Source organism: Nicrophorus vespilloides, unplaced genomic scaffold, assembly GCF_001412225.1.
Source record: "Nicrophorus vespilloides isolate i.1.1-1 unplaced genomic scaffold, Nicve_v1.0, whole genome shotgun sequence".
NCBI lineage: Eukaryota > Metazoa > Arthropoda > Insecta > Coleoptera > Silphidae > Nicrophorus > Nicrophorus vespilloides.
In genome coordinates this window covers 1-24,224 of record NW_017097507.1, presented here as the reverse complement: position 1 = coordinate 24,224, position 24,224 = coordinate 1, and the positions used below count along the sequence as shown (strand labels likewise).

Here is a 24,224-nt window from a genome sequence, read left to right as displayed (position 1 = left end):
GCTTATCAGATTCGATACAAATCATTGTATAAAATTCAAGTGCTTTTTTTTTCAATAAACGCAATGAATTTACTTATTTTAAAAATAACAATTATTATTATTTGATGCAATTAGATAAAAAATACATTACGTGACGTAACAAAAATCACAAAACTTTTCAACATTGTTGTCATGGTAACAAGTTGTAAACACATTATAAAACAAATGACATTTAAAACAATTTTTGATTGGAAATTATTCGCAGTTTCATCAAACGAAGAAATGTGCAACATTCGTTTGTGATTGGAGGAATAAAGAATTGGTAATGCAAGATAACGAGCAAATATTTGTGCAACATCCGGTGTACATTGTGCACACGCATATCGATATTCACTAAAGGTCATGCAAAGCAAATATTGCAAGAAGAAATAATTATAAATAAATTTATAAAAATGAACAGGTTTGTGCATCGCACTTAATCCTTGCACCCGACGGATTTATTTGTATAATTACGTTTTCGTTTCGTTTAAATTTGTTTATTTCATTAAACATGATTCAAGAGTAAAAAGTGGAAAAATTAAGGTAGAAATAAAAAAAATAATTTTTACTTGTTATTTCTCATAGATTTATATGCATCATTTAATATGTTTCAAGGTGAGAAAGAGATCATCAAAAAAGTCAATTAATTAAAAAAGCAAATGAAATCTAAAAGTGAATTACAAAAATGTTATTATAGCTATACATTATTGTTATTACTTATTGATTAATAATTAAAGTTTACGATGGATTTTATGGAAAAATATTCTGATTTCCAAGTTAAAATTATATAAAAAAAAAACGTATCAAGGTCTCTGAATAGAAAACATTGGATATCGTTTCTGAAACGAGTGTGACAAAAAGAAAATAAAAACGCCAAACATTGCTGATTTGCATAGGAACACGTAGGTATTCTCCCAATACGTGTGTTTTCAACGGACCTGTTATGTCTTTGGAAACACGTGGTAGCCATCATCAGCTCCGCGAATCCCTCCCACAAAAGTAATTAGTATCAGGTAAAATGCATGCAGCAAAATATGTATATATATATATCCAAATCTAGCGAAGGTTAAGCCATTCATGTTGCCACTTCTTTTTCGGTATCCGCAGAAGTCTGGTTAAAACATATTTCGGTTCGAGTCAGTTTCGCTTTCGCTCGATCACCATCAACATACTCGCTCATTCGCCGCAAACAAACAAACAAACAAACGAACGAACAGTGAAAGTGAATCAGAGATACCTGCAAAATGCCGATACGTAAGTTACCCACAAGTTATCAACATTCAATCTATATTGAAAAACAAGTACTAGGAAACTAGTATAAACCTATATTTAACAACGCTGTAATTAGTCTATTAATTACTTTAATAACAATGCAACAAGCAAATTTTTTTTAATTTACCCGACTGAAAATATTACGCAAGAAAAAACAAGTAATTTCCGCTTGTTTTTAAATGTGCTAAAAAACAAAACATTAATTTAATTAACGAGCATTTGTTTACACGAGTCAGCTTTTTATCTGAAGTTTGTTATAAAAAAAACACACGATTGAATATAATAGAAATTCAATAAAAATAGATAGTAAAACGTTGCTCATTAGATAATTAATAGAAATTATACAACAAAGGTGCATATTTTTTTTTATTGTTTGAGTTCCACGCGACGGGTTTCCTAATATTTCTAATTGGTCATAACATAAAATATAATAATGCCACTTAATTTCATAACACAAAAACATGATAATGCCACTACTAAATGCTGGCTGGATTTTACATTGCAAATGCAACAATAACGTGACATTATTTTTCGTTTTTTTTTTTTCGTAATCTCGCCGACACGATACATTCTTTGTCACTAACACTTTTTCTAAGTCAAGGTCTAGTATTTATACACTAGCATTCATATGCATCGCAAGAAATCTGCAAGAGAGCAAACCTTGCTCTCGCAATTAATACTTCTACCGAGAAATCTCTTAAAACTGCATAGTCAGATAACTATTAGTGTTCTTAGGTCATAAATCTAAAATGAGCAAAGGTTATTGCTTTGAAAATCATCAAGTATGAATAAATTGCTTAATTCGCTTTGTTTGTGACTAAGATATATGTATTTAGGAACATTGAATGTAAATAAAAAGAGGTTGCAGAAGAAGCTATGCGTTCTGCATATCTAATTCAAGTTACTTCACTTTAAAGAGGTCAAGTTTACTAGTGTTTAGCAACTGTGCAGGTTAATAGCATTGATGCTACATATACGGACAGTTCTGTGACCGAAATTACATCGACTGGAATCAACGTGATTAATATGGTTTTTCCATCCGTGTATTCCGCGTTTCTAAAAGTGAATTACAAAAATGTTATGTTACACAATTGCGTAATGCGATGTTTCTATGAAAATAATAAGAACCGAGCAGATCCAGTTCGGAGATGTTGCATTTTTCTGATCGACTTTCTAATTGCATTGCAGTAGCTAAAACCATGCTGTCCGATTTGGATGAATTGCCTAGCATCAAATTAGGCGACTTCACGTTGGAATTGGAGATGGGTGATTTGTCGCCAGAAATGGAAGAGGTTGCCAAGAACGAGCTGCGAGAGACGCCTGAGAACGTCAAGCCGGCTATGGACAAGCTCAGGGAAATGTTGAAAGGTTTGCATATGAACACTTCGAATCGTTTTATTTTGCTCTTAAACATTGTTCCATTGTAGCTGAGACTGATCTGAAATGTCCGTACGATAATGATGCATGGTTGGTGAGGTTCTTGAGGCCTTGCAAATTCTACCCGGAGAGTGCATACGAATTGGTACTTATAGTTTTAAATGAGCCGAAAATGGTCTAATTGTTTTAATTTGAATCAGGTGAAACGTTACTACGCATTCAAGTTGAAGCATCACAATGTTTACGATGGTTTGATGCCTAGTAAGGAGAAGAACATTTTCGAACATGACATTCTAACCGTCCAACCTAACAGGGACCAGCACGGAAGGAGAATTTTAATTATCGAATTAGGAAGTATGTAGTGAAAACAACTTGATGGATTAAACGACGATTGATACTGATTGATACTCGTTTTGTTCTCAGAGAGATGGAAGCACAACAAGTGTTCACTGGATGAAGTGTTCAAAGGTGTCGTGCTGTATTTGGAAGCTGCGATGCTGGAGCCCACGACCCAAGTCGCCGGTGCCGTCGTCATATTCGACATGGATGGGCTGAGTCTGCAGCAGACCTGGCAGTTCACGCCGCCGTTCGCCAAGAGGATTGTCGACTGGCTTCAAGATGCCATCCCATGCAGAGTGAAAAACATCCACATCGTCAATCAACCGTACATCTTCAACATGGTCTTCGCTCTCTTCAAACCTTTCCTCAGAGAAAAACTGAAGAGCAGAATCATTTTCCACGGCACGGATCGTAAATCGCTGCACAAGTACTTGGATGCAGCGTGCGTCTCCTCGGTTTACGGAGGCACTCTTGATCTACCCAGAGTCAAAGGAAGCCAATGGCTTGAATTACTGGAGATGTGTGATAAAGAATACGTCTGTAAGTATTGCAATATCTTCAACACACAACAACAAAAAAAACTAATTATTTTTTTTAAATTTTCAGTAATCAATTCGTACGGATACAAGAAGTAAAAAACAAAGTTTGCCAAAAAAAATCGAAAACCCTTAAATTAATTAACTTTTTATATATATATATATACAAATATTTTAATTACTTTTTAATAGATTATATTAGAGAAAGATTTTTTTTATAGGAGTGGTGTATCTTGAAGTATTTTACGTAAACGCAAAAAAAAAATAAGTATTAATTAATACACTTGATACAATGTATTAAGCAAATAATATAATTTGTTATTTATATAGAAACAATATTTATTTTTCTTATTAAAAAAAAAACAATGGGTATAAATATAAATGTTTGAATGAAAATATTGGAATTCACTAAATTACCTTAAATTTCTAATAACAATTTGATCCTCATCATTTCTGTTCTACTTGCAACTCTTTACCGTAACCAAAATGCGTTAATTCTAAAAAAAATAATACAATTAATAATGGTGTTTTGTAACAGTTTTAAGTGCTCACTTTCGTAGTCGGCTTCGTAATATTTCAAGACTTCGACCAGCAATTCACCAACTCCGTTCAAATTCAATTCCAACGAACCTCCGTACTTTTGCAAGAGGAAATCTTTCGGTATTAGATCCACCAAATTTTCCCATTTATTCCCATGGAAATGCAACTAAAAAAAAAAGGAAAATTTAATAATATACTTTGTATGGAGGAATCCTTTTAACGTACTCTGCTTTTCAATTTCTGACCAATGAAAGGTTTGAAAATTTGGTATGCCATGTTGAAAACGTACGGCTGGTTGACTACATGGATTCCTTTCAGCCGTGTCGCAGCGCAATCCTACATACAAAGTGTAAATTAATTTAAAATCACATCTTTATAAAGTAATAACATTACCTGTACAAAGTCCATTATCATTTTGGCGACCATCGGTGAAAATTGCATAACGTGATTTATTGTGAATCCTTCCATATCCAGAATGACGTGCACGCCTCCAACTTGAGTCCTTGGCTCGATCATAGCAATTTCCAAAGCCATGATTATCGACTTAAATAGCAGAGGAACGCCGACGTCTTTTGGATTCCAATCTAATAACATTCTTAGATTAATCCACAAGTTAATTTGAAGAAGAAAAAAAAAGTTACTTTTAATGTTCAAGATCATAACTCTGGAACCCTTTACTCTGAACGGTAAGAATTCGATAATTTCGTTCGCGTAGACAGTTTCGACTGTGCTCGGCATCAAATTCGATGTATATTTAGTATTCTTCGCCATAAATCTATAATACCTCTGCATCCGCTTGAAAGCGCTCTCCTCGTAGAATTTGCACGGTCTCAAGAATTTCAACAAATAAGAATCATCATCTAATGGGATTACAAGATTAGGTTCATCTGAAAAAAAAACATAAATTCTAATTACAAATCACACTCAAATGAAATGTTATACCTTCTATCAGTTTCTTGAATTTGTCCAATGATTCCTTTCGCTTCTCCGGCGTTTCCCGAAGCTCGCACTTGGCTCGCTCCTTGTAGTGATCATCCAGATCCTCCAAATCCAAACGCAATACGTGATGTCCAATTTGAATGAAGGGAATACCCTCGGTGTCGTTTCCAAGAATCGGCGTCATCGCTTCCCTGTGTAAGTGGACAGAACTCATTTAATAACAACTGGACTGAGTGGTGTGTGACCCAGTTGCTTATAGCTTCCAAATATATGAAATTTGAATTGAATTCAAATAATGAACATTATTTATAATTCGAACAAAGATGTTATGCAAATGCATACTGTGTGTCATCTTTGAATAATTTGAATTTAAACTACTTTAGACAATTATCAAGTGTGGTCTTTCGGTGCGATGTTAAATTTTATTCATATTCTATCGAAGGAATCGCTATAACATGATGAATAAAATATTGTGTGCGCGCAACATGTATTATGGTTGTTTTATGCAAGTTTTACAATGTTAAAAAGGAATATGTTTGCTTTGCGTTTTAAATTAAGTTATTTGCATATTGATTGAGAATCTATGGATACTACTAATGTAATAATACTGTTTTATAATGTTGTTATAACAAATTAGTCAGAAAAAGTACTATAGTATATATTTGTCACGGACATAGGTCTAATAAATCTAATAAATAGTTTTAACTGAAATATACGTAAACTGCAAATAGATTATGACGAATGAAGAACTTTATATTCAATAGAAGTTTACATAAATTAATATTATTGCATATTCTCTATTCAATTTATTAATAATCATCAACTTGATTCTTACAAACGTTCACAAGTATTATTCTCTTAATTTGAACTAAGTGCGATTATTAAGTTGACAATACATCAAGACAATAATACTCACTTTCCACTTTGAACCTCCATAAAGTTGCTTTCGAATCGATGACTTCAAAAAGAAGAAACAACTTAATAGTCAAAGGACTGTGACTTACAAGTAAATCTGATTTTGATGCGGTGGCAATTTTATGGACTGATTTAAATTTCAAATAGAATTCATGTGTGACCTTTCCGGTGACCTCAAGCCGAAACAATAAGCCCACGATCAGCTTAGTTAGACGCACTTTACAGTGACAATGCACAGCACACACTACATCACTTCCCTACTTATATCTGCCTCTGCACGCAGGTACTTTAGTGCGGAAGAAACAGGAAAAACCTAAGCAATCTTAATCACCGTTTCGTACGAGGTCGAAACGAATACACACATCAGATTCAAATCGTATTGAAATGAGGATAATATTGAACGCTATTGTGTGCAGAGTAACAACAGCAAATATTGAGCTACGTACATTTAACTATAATCCTAACATTGCATAATAACAATTGTTCTGCAGTTTCACGTGAGATTTGCCCAAAAAATACATCGAGCTTCTCCCCCCATTTTCCTTCTTGACGAGATTCATCGATTTCTGTTGCGCAGGAAATGTGCATTATTTTCTTATTGGGGTTAAGTGGAAGGTTATCATTTAGCAAAATTGCATGAAATTATGCTACATGAATATTTCAATTTATAGAAACAAATCTACAAGAACTGTATGTAAAATATCATTGAATTTTATATAATCAACAAAAAATAAATAATAGATGAATGACACATCTGATAGATGCTCCAACGGAAATGCTCACATCTGCAGATTATGTGATTCATAACATTCACTTTCTCCGTCAATTAAAACTACTATAATCGATTTTATTTCCTGAGTAGAAAGTTTTTCCTACATGAGAATAACATACTTATAAATAATAAAAAAAACGCCCTGGTGATAAAAGTAAATTTATTTTTATATATCTTATGATAATAACAATATATAGACTATAATATTATATAAAAAAATATAGAAAATTAACATTCAAACGTATATTACTCAATATTGTTCTAAATAATATAATGTTCTTATTGCTATTAAAAATTGTGATTTCAAATGCATTTTAAACCAGATCTAGGTCAAATAATGTTAAATAAACCATAACAATGAGTTAGAATATTCATTAAAATGATAGACAATTCAACATATTACACCTTAATTTGTGGTTATGGAAGAATGAAAGGCAAATTAAAACTATTATTACATTTTTAGAAAGTTTTAAGTAGTTTCATTATATGAGAAATAGTTGCGTTTTGAGTCATATACTTAATGTGGATATTTTACTCAAAATTATTGAGAAATCATATTTTATTATCTCAATTCTTGTAAACAAATAACACTCATTGAGATTTTTGAGCATCATGCTCGTATATGTCATTAAAGCAGCTGCAACAAATAATATCTGCATTTAAAAATGTTCTTTGCAATTACTTTGTTGTTGTTACACAACATCAAATCTAATTATATTATTGCGACGAAATTGTGGACAAAACTTAATTTTCTTAACAGATGATTACCGAAATTACCGGTAAATTATACAACAGATACCGGTAATTTGTAATTTCAATAAAAAATCAAACAAAATTTCCACCTTCTCATAGTGAATTCAACAAGTGTCGAGAGAGAAAGAAAATTTTCTTTTGCAATCGCTAAAATGTACTAAAACTTAAACGATTTTAAGTAATAACATTTAATTTACAAACGTTTTGTGCAATTACATCAAGAAATGATAATCGTTTCTTTATATTAAAAAATAATTTACATGTTTATAGTTATTTTTTTTTTGCTTGCAAACATTTGCAAAATCACACAAAACATTTCAATTAAAAAATTACCGGTTAACCGGTTACTTTTGATGTCCTAATTACATTTAAGTATATCATTGTTCATATTTGAATTTTACTGTATCGAAATACCGACTGTATCAAAATCTCGACAACCATAATCCCGACTGTATCAGAATCTCGACAACCATAATCCCGACTGTATCAGAATCTCGACAACCATAATCCCGACTGCATCGATGGCGATTGCCACAGTGAATTTAGATTATTAGGCAACCCTATGTGCACATTAGAATAAAATAACAAACAATATATTATGATTCAAAGCTCCATAGATAATAATCCATTGTATTGTGGTAGTCAATAAGTACTAAGAAGGTGGCAGAAATGAAGTAGCTAAAGATATAGTCACAAATCGAATAATTCACAATCATCATTCAAAGATAACAAAATAAACATTGTTGTAACAAATCTATATTTATCTACGTTATGAATAATATAATCTATTTACTTTGTTCTTTTCTATCGTGGGAACAATACTCAAACATCTAAAGATTTGTTTAACCTTAAAAGAAAAAAAGAAAGTTTAGAAATTCTGTACTCGCATTCATCTTATTTCAACAATTTAGGTTTGAAATTTACTTTCTTCTTGCTCTTTTACTCTCTTGGAATTACAAAATGTTTATTAGTTCATATAAAAACCAAGATTAATTTATAAACAATACAAAATTATTATACAAAGTTTTATATAAAAGGTAATAATTAAGTTAAAATTAAAAATATTAAACATACTTTATTATTATATGAAAAAAGAGCTGGTTTTCTGCTATAAGAGTAAGATATTCAAATGGAGCTACAAATGTAATTATTTCTAATAAATAATAACAATACCTTGTATTTCAGTAAGTAAACTATTAGATTCCAAACTATAACTAAAACTAAATTAGAGAAAACTTCGCGGTTAAAACACCATGCACTGTGATATGTTCATTGAGAATCGCTTGACTGGAAGGTTGTTATTGACCGCTCGGAAGAACTTACCTTCATATGAATAAGAGGAGGTAGTAAAGCGTTTCTATATTTGGAGCTCGTCTACCTCCTACGTAACTCCATTCAAATAAATCAATTCATATCAATTAATTATAACAAAATTCGTTTTGCATATAATTTACATCTTCAGTTTTTATTTATATATAATTAATGTTTAAATTGCAAAAGTATCTACATAAAATGTATAACTTTTCCTTCCAATATCATTCTGCCATTCTTGCTAAATTGAGACTTTTAATTCTTCCAGTATCATTGTTTGTCTGATGTAGTCTTTATCTTTAAGGTATCTACACAAGAAAAAGTGTATGAGAATGTAACTTCATCGCTTCAAACAATCTTCCCCGAAAACTGTGCATTTTGTTAACATTTTATCAAGTACCATTCGCAAAATTGCTTACTTTGGTCCTGATCATGTAACATTTCTTTTTACAACGTCTTTAAATGTGTAGGAGAATTGATTTGCTGATGCCAATCTCACGACTGCTTTGTCTTACATATTTCTTTGAATATTTCGTAATAACTTTTCAGTACTATTTCTTGGCTGGTGAAGCTCGTTGATGTTCTTGATCTTCGGACATCCTAAATGAATTCCATTTGTTTCAAACGATTAATTTTAATAGTTGGATCTTTCTGAAACTTTCTCCGGTATTGTCTTTGTACTTCTTCTACATTTTAAAATAAATTTTCGTTTTCAAGAGTTAATCTTGGTTCACTCATTATAAAGTTAATCATTTTGGAATATTTTAATTTTCTGATTTTACTTGTGTCTATTTCAATTTAAATGATTTGTATCTCAATTATTTACAAAATTATCAGAATTTCATTAAATATACCGTGTAACAGATTATATCTGATGAGTTGATTGATAGTTTTTTTTTTCAATTTATTGCTTTAAAAATAATACAGATACAATTTGTGAGTAATAAAAACGAAACTAATTTATCAAAAATTATATATTTCAATTAAACATTAACATATAAATGTAAAAATTGTTTTAAAAACCCTTTCAATATTGCATAATGTACATAAAGTGGAATGTCTTTGGATGGAGCATATATTATTTTATATTTATAATATTACATTATTACTTAGTTTCTAGTTTTACTAAAAAAAAAAAATGTTGAGTTACATGCTTTCATAATTATTTTATAAATTAATTTGCTAATTGATGTGATGTGTGTGTGTGCGTGTGAATTACTTCTTAACAAGACCGTAGCTGTTCATGTTCTTGATGTGTTCGATGTGTGAGTCGATGGCCGGATACCAATCGGCACCAGTGTAATTGATGGCGGGCATTTGTCCATCGTAGTTCTTTGGTAAATGAGACGGTTGCATGTATTTATGCAGAGAAGACATCTTGCTTCCGTGGAAGAAGATCCTCTTCTTCAACTTCTCCTTGATGAAAGGCTTGAAGATGTTCCAGACCATGTTGAAAATGAACGGCTGCTTCACCATGTGCACTTCCTTCAGCCTGAGTGGCATAGCGTCTTGGATGAAGCTCAACAGCTTCATACTGAAAGCCGGACTCATAGCCATGACTTGTTTCATGGAGAGACCGTCGAAGTCCATGATGACGACGCAACCACGAACCTGGGTCTCCGGCTCAAGGATGGCTGCTTCGTGAATGAGGTAGAAGATGCGGAACAGCTGATCTGAGGTTACTTTCGAGGTATCCCAGCTTGCTAAAAGTTTAAATCATTCATTAATAAACAAACAGTTAACATAATTAAAAAAATGAAAAGCTTACATCCAACATTGACGAGCAACACTCTCCTGCCCAAATGATCCCTGTTAGTCAAAACGTTGACAACGTTGTGGTTGACAAAGGCGTTTTTCTCATCTTCGGGCAAGAGATTTTCGAGGAGCGCCTTGTGCGTTTCCTTGAAGTTCGCGATTCTCTTCATCTGTAAATAAATAACAATATCCATTGTAATTTAAGCATAATTAACCAATTACCTTATCATAAAAGAAATGTGTATGCAAATCTAATACGAATATTCTGTTTGTAAAAGTATGATTACTTCTAAATTGTATAGTAAATATACATGATTACATAAGTGGGCACGTTTCATGACGAATTGTCATTTTTTTTTTCATATAATAATAATTGTCTTGAAATCGCATTCAAGTTTAAGTTAATTAATTTGCAAGATTGTTGCGCTTTGATTGACAAGGACACGCGCACTAATTGAACTTTGGTTATCAACAAAAATGCATTCAACTTACCAATTCGTATGCGCTCTGGGCGTAGAACTTGCATGGTCTCAAGAAGATCATCAGGAATTCATCGTCGTCTCTGTAATGGATGGTATTGTCGTTCTTGAGCAATTCCCTCAGTTCTTCGATTCCCTTCTTTACGTTTTCCGGAGTCTCCCTGAGCTCCTTGACGGCGATGGCTTTCGCCTCGTCGGTCAAACCAGACGTATCCATGGTAAATGGAGAAGCCATCTGGAAGGTAAAAGAAGAGTTTGAGTGAAGTGGACACGGCTGAACGTTCGAATGAAACCTTAGCATATATTTAATAATAATAATAAGCAGTATTAATCTAGAAAAGTATTCGATTTCAATTGTACTTCTTATCGAAATGATAAAGCGGCTATTTGTTCTCCGCTTCACCCGATAACACAAGAACTTCTTCCACCGAACAGTAAAATTATCATTATCACAAGTGTTCGAAATTTTGTATTGGATTATGCAAGAGAGTGAAAAATTTTAGAAAGAAAGTTACTTTGAACCCGTATTTGACTTATTTTGATAATCTAAAAGTACTTAAGATTAGACAACTTTCGAAAATCATTCCCATCGGATTTGTATTAAAAATAACAACAATAATTTTGGTCACGTACACGAAATGCAGAAGAAAAAATGTATCAATGAAAATAAAATTTAATAATAATAACTCAATAATTAATCAATCATAATTTATTGAAATGCTCAGCAAAATTACCGCAATTTGTTTTTTTTTTTAAATAATTTATTCATTGATAGTTAATGAATTTACAAATTAAACTTTTTTTATTAATAATTAATTAAAGTAAAATACCTTGAATTAGTTGTGCAGGCTAATGTGTGTAGTTGTAGTAGATGTGACCAGATGGATGCACCACCACAAATGAAATGAGCTTCGACTTGGTCTAACCTTATAGTAACGAATATTATCATCATTATCATTGTTCGTTACAAAGTTCAGAAATCAGACTCCTTTCTATAAAAATTTGGTCTCTTTATCAAGTGGCTAGGTGACGCATAACGATGCATGTACTCTCTAAGCACAGTTCAAAATTAATCTTTGATTATAGAAGACAAAGGATTTATTTATTGATAATGTAATAATCGACTGATAACTGGAGGGACTTTCAATTATTCGGTTTACACACACAAATAGCTTTGTTTTTGTTCTTATTATGATAAAGATGATGATGAAACGTGCAAGCAAATACGCGATACTTCAGTTTATGTAAAGTTCAAACGTTTCCTTACACACAAAACAATAAATGATTAAGGGAAGAACAACACGGACTTACGTTGTGCGACGAACCGTTCTCAGTTATTCCGCACATTATTGCATTTGCAAGTGCAAAACATTACCGCTGCTACCAATATATTATTGAGCTGTAAATTGCTTGTAATACTTGAACTTTGAGATCACCTTTTATTTCTGAATTCATCTACAACATAAAAAAAAATACACACTAATTATACAGTTATATTATAAAATACTAACGCAAATATAAATGCAATTTATATAAATTGCATATTAGATAGAAAATCATCAATGTTAGAAGAAAGATCGGACGTTAATTGATTGTGCAAAAACCGCAATGTGGATTTAATTATTAACAAATAAGGATACTGTAGTAGACGAATCCTGTAAACATTTTATGAAATCAATAATCGCGCATTTTGTAATATCTGGCGATAAGGAGCACATAAGCCTTAACCATGATGTTTCGACTTCAGTGAAAATAATTAATCGGCGATAACCTCTGGAGCTGAAGCTACATTTTGCGTAAACAAGACCTACATTAATGCTTATTTTTTTTTTGTTATTTCATTACGTTAGATTTACATTCATTATATAACTCTACATTCACTATATAATAACGTTGTTGATAATAAATGCACCCAGAAAAAAAAACAAGCAATAATCACGTATTATCAGAAATACAATGGAACGAACGTGTATAAATATTGCCCTATTACCGAAGTTCATGATATTTTATCTGATAAAGGTATCTAAAGTCTACAATGCAATAGTTATTATTCGACTAATTTAAAAAAAAAACAAATAAATAATTTCTCCTCGTTTCTGCTGCTGTTTTTTTTTTTCATATTATTTGGCGGATGTACGATAATGTGCATTTTATGTTGACCTTCTTTTGCACATGATAGTGTGATCCTCCTCCGTTACATATTCTTTATCATCTCACATTAAATCCGATAAATCGGGTACATTTATCAAGCGCTACTGTTTTTTATACACAAAATTTTATAAATCGCTTAACGAGCACCTCGCATATGCTCGTTGAGCGAAGTTTCGCATAACGAGTGATGAGGAGAAGAGAAGTTTCGAATTGCGCGTCTGCTACATCATTTTTGAAACTTGAGTACACATATTGTGTGTATTTTTGAATATGTTTTCACTATACGAGTAAAAATCCGATTTTTTTTGTTAATTGTAAGGAAAATGACTTGCTTAACGAGCGAATTTTCGCATAACGAGTGATGAGAAGAGAGTACCTGATTGTGCTCCTGCTACATCATTTTTAAAACTTGTATACACATATTATGTGTATTTTTGAATATGTTTCACTATACGAGTAAAAATCTAGAAATTTTGGAACGGATTAAACTCGTTAAGCGAGGTTCCACTGTATTAATGTTAACACAAATCCAATTAAATAGAGACAAAGGGCAACACCTGTAAAGCAGGAAGCAAAAAAAAGATTTCTATTTTCTTAGAAAAAAAAATTAAATGTGCTTCTTCCTTTTTTTGAAGCAAATAGCTGCAATTCCGTTTGGGTAAAGTGCACATATAAAATTGCGACATTTCATTGCATTTGCTAATAACTAGTGGAAATGTAGAGAAAACTTTCTTTGAACCATCTATAAAAATGACTTTACAAAAATTTGTATGATGACAAATGGAATTGATGTTACTTGGAATTAGCAATTAAGTAATTTGTTTCGAACAACTTACGCACAAACGATTGCGCTCTAATTGATTTAATTGATTTATATCTTTAATTGTTTCACATCATGCAAACAAATATGCATTTCTCTATAATTTATATAAAAAGAAATAAATATATACACTCTATTACATAATATATAGTTAAGATGTAGTGTGAATCAAAATTACATGCAAATATGGAAATCATTCATAACTTGTACATTTACATATTTTTCAATTATAAAAATTTCAACGATTGCTATAAATTTTTTTTAATTTTGATTAGAGTATGATTGTTGATTTTACATTACACTCTTGATAATTAATTTATTATGTAATTAAATGAGTAATCAAATTTATATTATCTTTTTTAATATTAATTAATTAGCTTTAATATCATATTAATAATATAATTTATGGTAAAAATGACCATAAATGTACTCTAAATATACAGTGGAACCTCGCTTAACGAGCATAATGAATTGTAAGAAAAACGAGTGACGATGAGAAGAGAAGTCCAGATTTGCGCGCCATTTTTATAGCTTGTTTACACATATTATGTGTATTTTTGAATATGTTTGGAAAATTTTGGAACGTATTAAACTCGTTAAGCGAGTTATAGAAAGTTTAAAATAATTCCTATTTGCTAACAGAATCTGTAATAATATAGAACAATCGTTGTTTCTGTGAAGTTTAATTATTCCTAGCTGATGTCAATTATATGTAGATTGAGATTATTAAATTTATGTTAACTTATGTTCTGTAATTAGAGCACTCTAGATCTTTTATATTGTGACCAAAATACCGATAATTTTGAAACGAATTCAAATTTTTGTGATTATTAGGCAACTCAATAAGCAGCAGTTCAATGAAAGTAGTGGACAAACAGTGTAGCAGGTAGCCGTCATCGATACGGCACCATAACCTATACGTTTGCTAGATTGTTGAACAAGTTAAGGCCAAACCTGAAAGTGAACTGAATGTCAACAAATACCAGACAGTGAATTAATTAAAGTATTCGATTTTAATAGAAGTTGGCGCATTCTAGAGAAAGAACTCGTCGTTCGAATATACGTAATATGATGGAGCAAAACTTTATTGAAGTAAACCAAATCAATGGATTTCTCTCATTTATCTGGAGTGTAAGTGTTTACAATTCATCAACTAAATACATTTCATGCATTTTCAATGTGCATTGATCATTTCCGAATCATTGTTGTAATTGGGTGAGCGAGCACGACTATTGAACATAGGTATCAATATATTGATTTGCAAAATAAAATGTTCAATTGTATTGCCACCTATTTATAAAGTTCCATGTCACTCTAATTAACATATTCAATGAATTCTGCATTCAAAAATACAAAAGGTTTTATAATTCCATAGCCTTCAATACCATTTTTTTTTTAAATTGTATTTTAAACCTGTTCCCAGACTAAGATGTAATAAAAGTTAAATGTTACAGATTGAATGGAGAGATCCCTGGATTATAGCACTATTCTCTTTCCACTTAACAATAACATTGATGGCCCTATTAACAAGGAACTATGGAAATCTGCAAGCACTTCTATTCTTCTTTCTATGTAATATTCAGAAAACCCTACAATCTAATCACTTTGTCACATTCCTTGTTTTATTTGCAGTGCTGTTGGTGTACTTCTCAGAAAAAATAAACGAAATAGCTTCCAACAATTGGCACATATTTTCCAGGCAGCAATACTTCGATAGCAATGGTTTGTTCATATCCGTGGTATTCTCCATGCCAATTCTACTGAACTGCATGCTCATGGTGGTAATTGAACTTCTATATTATTGCTTTCTTGTAATTCACATTTAATCTATTTATTTGTTTTAAGGGTCAATGGTTATATCAGTCGACGCAGCTGATGAAGAATCTGAAACTAGCACAGCTGAAGGAAATTAAGAGGAAAGAGAAGGGACAGCAACGTGCAAAGAGTGATTGAATATGTGATATGATAAGGATTAATTAATTAAAATAATGCTTAATTGATTATAAAATATACATAATATGTATTTTAGCTTTTCCAATTTACGACTTAATATTCAATTACTTAATGATGTTCATTTTTTTTTACTTTTTTTTTCAATGGCATGTAGTTACCATGATATAAATATTGATAAATGATTAGAGGAAGCGAGTCTATAATTGAAATATATTTTTTATATGCGATTATGTTACCATGATAGTTGGTTAATTTTGTATGTATGTATGTATGTACTAGTCAATTATTTGAAGCCATGTAATGTTTAATGAAGAAATTTGCTGAAATTGTAACTAGAGAAGAAGAATGCGACGAGACTGAGAAGAGTACTACATATTCATTGAAACAAAAGTTGGATGCGTTTGTTATGTACGGTGAAGCACGGTGAATCTTTTCGAATGTATTTGCTTTTAATCAAATTAAAAATGTTTGCTTTCTTATATAAAATATATTTTTTATAGATGTTTTTTTCCATTTTATTTTGATAAAATAAATATGTAACCTCTTTGTATTACGTCCTTTCAATTGGTGGCAATTGTAAGCCCGACAACCGAAATACCGTCAAACAAATTCCCGACTATATCGAAATCTCAACATTCATAATCCAGACTATATTAAAATACAGACAACCATAATCCCGACTATATCGAAAATGTCTGATTAATAATCTAATATGCATAATGTAATGCCATTAAGTCGCTCGATTTTCATCATCTTTGACAAATTACGTGCATACATTTACAAAATATTAGAAAAAACATCAGCGAAAGACTAGAGCATTGTTTGCAATATTAAGGCAATGTTATGTTTACATTTGACAATTGGTAGATTTGATTACTTTATCGATCATTAACGTGCACAAATATGTGTATAAAGTTCAACAAATCTAGTACAACAAAGAATATAATAATCAAAATGAAAAATTGACTTGAAATATTAATTATAGAATATGTGATTATCATAGTAAATATGTTTCTTGGTTTTGTCTAGAGGGATGCACACAATTCTTCTGGTTTTGGTCTGTCTTCCAGTATTCTCAATTTTCTTGAAGACTTTCAAATTGATTAAAAATCTGATACTTAAATAATAAAGTATTTCAAAAGCGCTGGTGAAACTGCATCCCAGGAACAAACTAAACGTTCCACCAAGTGATGCTGCAAAACGGACATATCGAATCATATAAATAATACCGAAACATTGATAATAATTACACATTAAATAGATGCTTCCTGTGACAATGTCTCTTTGCAGAATTGTGAAAACGTCATTAATAATGAATGTTGATACAATATACCATATTTGGTGGATTTATTTCAGTGAATATAAATAAATGCAACAATTAACTTTGAATAATTAGTACATAGATATTATGAAGCATTGTTTTAGTTTGGGCTTAGTGAACAGAACAACAGATGTAACCATCTAGTTTTATATTTTATTTAACTTTGAAAATCTTAAGATACAAGTAAGGTACACGTTTCTCATGATGCATAATGTAATGCCATTAAGTCGTTCTATTTTCATCATCTTTGGCAAATTACGTGCATACATTTACCAAATTTTAGAAAAAACAACAGCAAAAGACTAGCATTATTTGCAATATTTGTTTATTAAAGGCAATGTTATGTTTACATGTTACAAATGGTAGATTTTATTTCTTCATCGATCATCAACGTGCACAAAGTTTAACAAATCTGGTACAACAAAAATATAATAATCAAAATGAAAAATTGACTTGAAATATTAATCATAGAATATGTGATTATCATAGTAAATATGTTTCTTGGTTTTGTCCAAAGGGATGCACACAATTCTTCTGGTTTTGGTTTGTCTTCCAGTATTCTAAATTTTCTTGAAGACTTTCAAATTGATTAAAAACCTGATACTTAAATAATAAAGTATTTCAAAAGAGCTGGTGAAACTGCATCCCAGGAACAAACTGAACGTTCCACCAAGTGATGCTGCAAAACGGACATCTCAAATTATATAAATAATACTGAAACATTGATAATAATTACACATTAAATAGATGCTTCTTGTGACAATGTCTCTTTGCAGAATCGTGAAGATTTAGTAATGACTAAAATAAATGTTTATCATTGTAATCTCTGACAGTGTCATGTTTTCTCTGCAAGTATAAACAATTATTTTGTTTCTGTAGATGCAATGGAAAATTGAATTGTTTACAGAAGCGAAGACGTTGAGTATTGGCTGTGGACCACATTTGACCCGCTTCAAAGTACTTTATGAATTATGAATAATTCAACAAAATCAAATTAATTAATAATAATTTATTGATATTAATAATAAAAGTGTAGCACAAGGTGACTACGCTGACTATTTTGATATAGTCGGGATTTCAATAATGACCCCCTTTCAATATATTGTCTACAACGTGAAACATGTAACTAAAGATAATTCAACGTCAATTAAAAGAAATTTTCATATTATGAATAATTCCAATTATGGCACCTATCATAACGAAAGGTTAAAGGTTCAATACCTCTGTGGACAGAATACTTTTTGCAAGCAAGTAATAAAATTAGCATTTACTTAGAAAGAGTCAATGCCGCCGGTTCCCGCAATCTGTGGTGGCCCTCTGAGAAGCTTGTCTAGCGCTCTGTGAGTTGAAAAGGGAAAATATTTCAAATTTCTTAGAAATAATCATAAACAACACTTCTAGAAAATATGTTTTACATGACTTTAGTGAGAAAATTGTATATATATTTGTTATATTTAAATATCAATAGATTTGTTTCTATGATGCAAACAACAAATAATTAATGAAACTTATATTTAGCCACAAATTACATGTAACTGTTGTAACATGATTAATGATCATTGTGATAATAAGGTAAACACGCATACATAACACGAAACTTAATATTTGTTTGTTTTCGCTCTAAATTAACGTAATTCAGTAGTGTCCTCGATCAAAATGAAACCAATCATCAAAAGTACATACGAAGATTTCGCTAGAAATACCAGCATCCACGGTTTCCAAAACACCATCGATAGATCCAAATTTTCCAAGTACTTCAATCGGCGTAAACAATTTGTTTAAATAAATCAAATCTATTTTCTAATTTCTTCAGAATTACTTGGGCTATACTAGTTTCAACGGCTGTGTTATTTTCCATCTACATATCAATCCTTGTTTGGATCCGATACATCAGCAATCCAACGTTGACCAGCATAAAAACGATGTACGCGACAATCTCTGAACTGCCGTTTCCAGCAATTACAATTTGCAGTAACAACAAAATTATCAAACGAAAAATGGAAAATTTCATTCATACTTTGTAACGATAACTGTGATTCGCACAACACACGAATTTACATAGTAATCTTTCAGGAATTTAAACAATGTGACTACTGAAGACGATGTTAAAGAGGCTTTACCCATACTCATTTTATTCACGAATGCAAACTTTGCTGAAGTAAATACATCTCGTGATTACTTATGGCTGAAACAGTTACTAAACGTTAACGGATACTCTGAACTTGACGCATTTAAAGAGATTTCGATGAGCTGCGAGGAAATGTTAGTTAAGTGTAAATGGGAAGAACGGGAGTACAATTGCTCCAGATTATTTACTGAAACGTTCACCGATCAAAGCAGATGCTGTTCCTTCAATTCAGATTTAACGTATTAAAATTGATGCTGTTTCTTCTACAGTATAACATTCAGTTTCAGGAAAACCAGAAGTCCCATTCATACTAAATACTTCGGACAGTACATGGGGTTAAAAGTCATTACAAACAATTCCAACGACGACGATCAATTCAGTTTGATTAGAGCTAAAGGGATAACTGTTCGACATTACAAAACAAGATTTTTCAATCAATTTACATGCGTTCATTGCAGGTAGCACTTCATTATAACGATGATTATCCGGTTAATGCTAAGTACAGAGTAATATCATCGAGTTACATTACGTATTTTCAAATAACAGGCACTAGTATCGAGGATTCCGAAGAGGTACAAATGTTGCCGGTGGATCAGAGGGAATGTGTCTACGAACACGAAGTTAAACTTAAATATTTTAATGGGTACTCCGATAACAATTGTCTAACGGAGTGCGAAATTAATGAATACATTGCACAATGTAAATGCGTTCCATTCAATTATCTATTTTCAGGTATATTCTAACGTAAGTCACACATGAGATTAATTAAATTAATAATTTTAGGCGAACCGTTGTGCGGTCTGGAACACTTAAAGTGCTTATTGAAATTTAGTAAGCAAATTTTATCTACTTCCTACAATTGCATTAATAAAATTATATATATTTTTTTAGAGCGCCTTAAAGCGACTTTTCTCAAATCGTGCCTTTGTCCACACCAGTGTCTGGATGTTAATTATAAATTACTTTCAAGCGGGTCAAATCTGGTCCACAGCCAATACTCAACGTCTTCTCTTCTGTAAATAATTCAATTTCACATTGCATTTACAGAAACATAATAATTGTTTATACTTGCAGAGAAAACATGACACTGTCAGAGATTACAATGATAAACATTTATTTTAGTAATGACGTCTTCACAATTCTGCAAAGAGACATTGTCACAGGAAGCATCTATTTAATGTGTAATTATTGTCATTGTTTCGTTATAATTTATATAATTCGAAATGTCCGTTTTGCAGCATCACTTGGTGGAACGTTCAGTTTGTTCCTGGGATGCAGTTTCACCAGCGCTTTTGAAATACTTTATTATTTAAGTATCAGGTTTTTAATCAATTTGAAAGTTTTTAAGAAAATTGAGAATACTGGAAGACAGACCAAAACCAGAAGAATTGTGTGCATTCCTCTGGACGAAACCAAGAAACATATTTACTATGATAATCACATATTCTATAATTAATATTTCAAGTCAATTTTTCATTTTGATTATTATATTTTTGTTGTACTAGATTTGTTGAACTTTATACACATATTTTTGCACGTTAATTATCGATAAAGAAATAAAATCTACCAATTGTAACATGTAAACATAACATTGCAAACAATGCTAGTCTTTTGCTGTTGTTTTTTTCTAATATTTTGTAAATGTATGCACGTAATTTGACAAAGATGATGAAAATACAGCGACTTAATGGCATTACATTATGCATCATGAGAAACTTGTACCTTACTTGTATCTTAAGTCTTTATAAGTTGAATAAAATATAAAAATAGATGACTACATCTGTTGTTCTGTTCACTAAGCCCAAACTAAAACAATGCTTCATAATATCTATGTACTAATTATTCAAAGTTAATTGTTGCAATTATTTACATTTACTGAAATAAATCCCCCAAAGATGGTATATTGTATCAACATTCACAATTCTGCAAAGAGACATTATCACAGGAAACATCTATTTAATGTGTAATTATTATCATTGTTTTGGTGTTATTTATATAATTCGATATGTCCTTTTTGCAGCATCACTTGGTGGAACGTTCAGTTTGTTCCTGGGATGCAGTTTCACCAGCGCTTTTGAAATACTTTATTATTTAAGTATCAGGTTTTTAATTAATTTGAAAGTCTTCAAGAAAATTGAGAATACTGAAAGACAAACCAAAACCAGAAGAATTGTGTGCATCTCTCTGGACAAAACCAAGAAACACATTTACTATGACAATCACATATTCTATAATTAATATTTCAAGTCAATTTTTCATTTTGATTATTATATTCTTTGTTGTACTAGATTTGTTGAACTTTATACACATATTTATGCACGTTAATGATCGATAAAGAAATAAAATCTACCAATTGTAACATGTAAACATAACATTGCCTTAAATAAACAAATATTGCAAACAATGCTCTAGTCTTTCGCTGTTGTTTTTTCTAATATTTTGTAAATGTATGCACGTAATTTGCCAAAGATGATGAAAATAGAGCGACTTAATGGCATTACATTATGCATCATGAGAAACATGTACCTTACTTGTATCTTAAGTCTTTATAAGTTGAATAAAATATAAAAATAGATGGCTACATCTGTTGTTCTGTTCACTAAGCTCAAACTAAAACAATGCTTCATGATATCAATGTACTAATTATTCAAAGTTAATTGTTGCAATTATTTGCATTCATTGAAATAAATCAACCAAAAATGTATGAAATGGTATATTGTATCAACATTCATTAACCAATATAATTTAGTTATCTGCAATTGTCCTTAAATCATAAAGAAATAGAATTTTGAACCTATATTCATTCATTAATTTGTTAATAATATTTGAATTTCTCTGGACTTTAGGAGAATTTCTTTTTCTCCATCTTGCTGCTTCCTTCTTGGAAGAGCCTTTTTCCAAGAAAAATCAAATTATTTTTACTACTGGCGCCACATGTTATTTTGTTATTGAACTAATATTGACAGTAGTAAAAAAAAGATTTTCTATAAACTTTGGTTCTGTATATGTTACTAAAATGCTATTTAATTTTCCTATGTTGGTACTCTACTGCGCATAGCATCACATGGAGAAAATTTTGAAAAATTAATTTGCATACACAAACCGCTGTCTCGTTAACTTGACTAAAATCAACAATATAATGAAAAAGCATAAATCTTCTGTTTTTAAAATTTAAATAAATCTACTCTATTCATATATATTTCAATAATACAGAAGACTTTGACGTCATAGTTGTGTCAGATGGTGGGGGTCACGTGACCAAAGATGCGCAGTACAAGGGTGAGCCACTGTGTATGTATATATAGTGGACTTCAGATTTCAATCACCAGCTGGTAGCAGTGGAAAGCAGTCACCCAACCATTCACCTGCTGTCATTGATTGTGATTTGCTTTGATCGTCACTATTCATGACCTTATTGTGATTAACTACTAAAAGTAAACATAAGTGCGTGTGTGCAAACATCTCGAAAATATTGTGATTAAGAATGTGTTTAAATCAGCATTGATATATATATAAGTATATTTTTAATTGAAATTAACCTAGAAATATGAGTAGACAAGGCAAAGGGGGCCCAGTGCCAAACAGGTGGATGAATTGTCCCCGGAAAGCTTCTGAGCTAATAATTGATAAATTTATGGCTTTCAAAACTCCACTGTCTGCTGATTATGATGAACTAATATTACCACAAAATAGGTTTTATCCACAAATGTTATTTGATGTTTGCCGGGCAAAGAAGGTAAGCTACTTAATTTAGAATTATTTCAAAGGATGTGATATATAATTCTCTTCTTCAGATCAAGTTTGGTATTTGGGTTGATTTAACGAATACAACAAGGTTTTACAATAAAAATATAGTGGACCAAAACAGATGTAAATACATTAAAATGCAATGCCGAGGTCATGGAGAGACTCCAACACAGGAACAAACAGATGAATTTATAAATTTAGTCCACAATTTTATATGCCAACATCCGTTAGAATGTATAGCAGTACATTGCACACATGGTTTCAACAGAACTGGATTTCTGATTGTTTCCTATATAGTTTCTAAACTAGATTGTAGTTTAGAAATTGCTTTACGGATGTTTGCTGAAGCTAGACCTCCTGGCATTTACAAGGGTGATTATATAAAGGAATTATATAGGAGATTCGCTGATGAAGAAGATGCGCCACCACCACCAGAAATGCCTGCTTGGTGTTTTGGTAAGAATGCACGATTAATTTATGAATGCAATTTATTTATTATATTATTTTTCAGATGGTGAAATGGATTCACCTGCCAGCTTTAGTATGTTATCAAATAATAGTCATTCAGAAGAATCTTCTGGATCCTCTAAACCACAAAACCATAAACGACGTGGACAGAAAGAAGCTGTTTTTATGAGCGGTATATCAGGAGTATATGAATTTACTGAGCAGCCCAAAGCACATGAACTGAAGAAGAAAGTGCAATTGATGTGCGGATGGAAATCGTAAATATTTTTTTTAAATACTTTGCATTTACGAAAATTAATATGTTATTTGAATTGTAGGAAAGATTTTCCCGGATCCCAACCTGTTTCAATGGATACACACAACATTCAAGGCCTGCACACAAAGCCATACAGAGTCTCTTGGAAAGCAGATGGAACTAGGTACATACATAAACTTATACTCACTGTTTTTATTTCTTTTATGTTCAATATTACTTAGAACAACAGTTTCGAATTATAATTCTATCTATGATTTTGTTTTACAGATATATGATGTTGATAGACGGTGAAAACGAGACTTATTTCTTCGATCGTGATTATAACATATTCCATGTGGATGGTTTAACATTCCCATACAGGAAAGATCTTCGCG

General features: G+C 31.3%; 6 protein-coding genes across 14 annotated transcripts in view; 4 read left to right on the top strand and 2 right to left on the bottom strand.

Moving 5' to 3' along the window:
- The window catches only part of LOC108560288 (alpha-tocopherol transfer protein-like), an 11,283-nt gene extending 7,617 nt beyond the window's left edge, over positions 1-3,666 (top strand). For 4 of the 5 annotated variants that reach the window (XM_017917768.1, XM_017917767.1, XM_017917770.1 and 1 more), the window contains exons 2-6: positions 2,479-2,658; positions 2,718-2,812; positions 2,868-3,021; positions 3,091-3,546; positions 3,613-3,666. In XM_017917768.1, coding sequence (XP_017773257.1) covers positions 2,479-2,658; positions 2,718-2,812; positions 2,868-3,021; positions 3,091-3,546; positions 3,613-3,641 — 914 coding nt within the window. In that variant the 3' untranslated portion in view covers positions 3,642-3,666. Of the gene's footprint in view, positions 1-811; positions 1,273-2,478; positions 2,659-2,717; positions 2,813-2,867; positions 3,022-3,090; positions 3,547-3,612 lie in introns of those variants that run through there. The other variant, XM_017917769.1, reaches the window with a different exon arrangement.
- Positions 3,667-3,913: 247 nt separating this feature from the next.
- Positions 3,914-6,465, bottom strand: LOC108560286 (alpha-tocopherol transfer protein-like). Of its 4 annotated transcripts, XM_017917762.1 has the most exons (8): positions 6,026-6,366; positions 5,938-5,979; positions 5,025-5,212; positions 4,724-4,969; positions 4,476-4,666; positions 4,308-4,418; positions 4,095-4,248; positions 3,914-4,039 (listed from the first exon to the last, which is right to left on the bottom strand). In XM_017917762.1, the coding sequence occupies exons 2-8, from the start codon at positions 5,955-5,957 to the stop codon at positions 3,990-3,992; spliced, it is 960 nt and encodes a 319-aa protein (XP_017773251.1). In that variant the 5' UTR covers positions 5,958-5,979; positions 6,026-6,366; the 3' UTR covers positions 3,914-3,989. The 4 variants fall into 4 exon arrangements, with proteins under 4 accessions (XP_017773251.1, XP_017773253.1, XP_017773254.1 ...); XM_017917764.1 differs by lacking the exons at positions 5,938-5,979; positions 6,026-6,366 and adding an exon at positions 6,383-6,465; XM_017917765.1 differs by lacking the exon at positions 5,938-5,979.
- Positions 6,466-9,728: 3,263 nt separating this feature from the next.
- Positions 9,729-12,398, bottom strand: LOC108560285 (clavesin-1). Of its 2 annotated transcripts, none has more exons than XM_017917759.1 (4): positions 12,318-12,398; positions 11,020-11,241; positions 10,541-10,697; positions 9,729-10,475 (listed from the first exon to the last, which is right to left on the bottom strand). In XM_017917759.1, exons 1-4 carry the CDS (start codon positions 12,351-12,353, stop codon positions 9,988-9,990), a joined length of 903 nt encoding a protein of 300 aa, XP_017773248.1. In that variant the 5' UTR covers positions 12,354-12,398; the 3' UTR covers positions 9,729-9,987. The 2 variants fall into 2 exon arrangements, with proteins under 2 accessions (XP_017773248.1, XP_017773249.1); XM_017917760.1 differs by lacking the exon at positions 12,318-12,398 and adding an exon at positions 11,837-11,941.
- A 2,455-nt stretch (positions 12,399-14,853) lies between these two features.
- LOC108560287 (transmembrane protein 18) lies at positions 14,854-16,024 on the top strand (the record flags this gene model as incomplete). Its single annotated transcript, XM_017917766.1, is given in 4 exon segments — positions 14,854-15,108; positions 15,432-15,549; positions 15,610-15,758; positions 15,823-16,024. Coding segments are annotated over 4 exon segments (438 nt in total). The 5' UTR covers positions 14,854-15,045.
- Positions 16,025-18,907: 2,883 nt separating this feature from the next.
- LOC108560284 (sodium channel protein Nach-like) lies at positions 18,908-20,127 on the top strand. The gene is made up of 5 exons (XM_017917758.1): positions 18,908-19,002; positions 19,325-19,618; positions 19,667-19,784; positions 19,838-20,049; positions 20,112-20,127. Exons 1-5 carry the CDS (start codon positions 18,908-18,910, stop codon positions 20,125-20,127), a joined length of 735 nt encoding a protein of 244 aa, XP_017773247.1.
- Positions 20,128-22,726: 2,599 nt separating this feature from the next.
- LOC108560282 (mRNA-capping enzyme-like) lies at positions 22,727-24,220 on the top strand (the record flags this gene model as incomplete). Its single annotated transcript, XM_017917757.1, has 5 exons — positions 22,727-23,115; positions 23,174-23,582; positions 23,638-23,851; positions 23,912-24,013; positions 24,118-24,220. Coding segments are annotated over exons 1-5 (1,017 nt in total), but the record flags the coding sequence as incomplete, so codon positions are not given.
- Between the last annotated feature and the right edge of the window lie 4 nt (positions 24,221-24,224).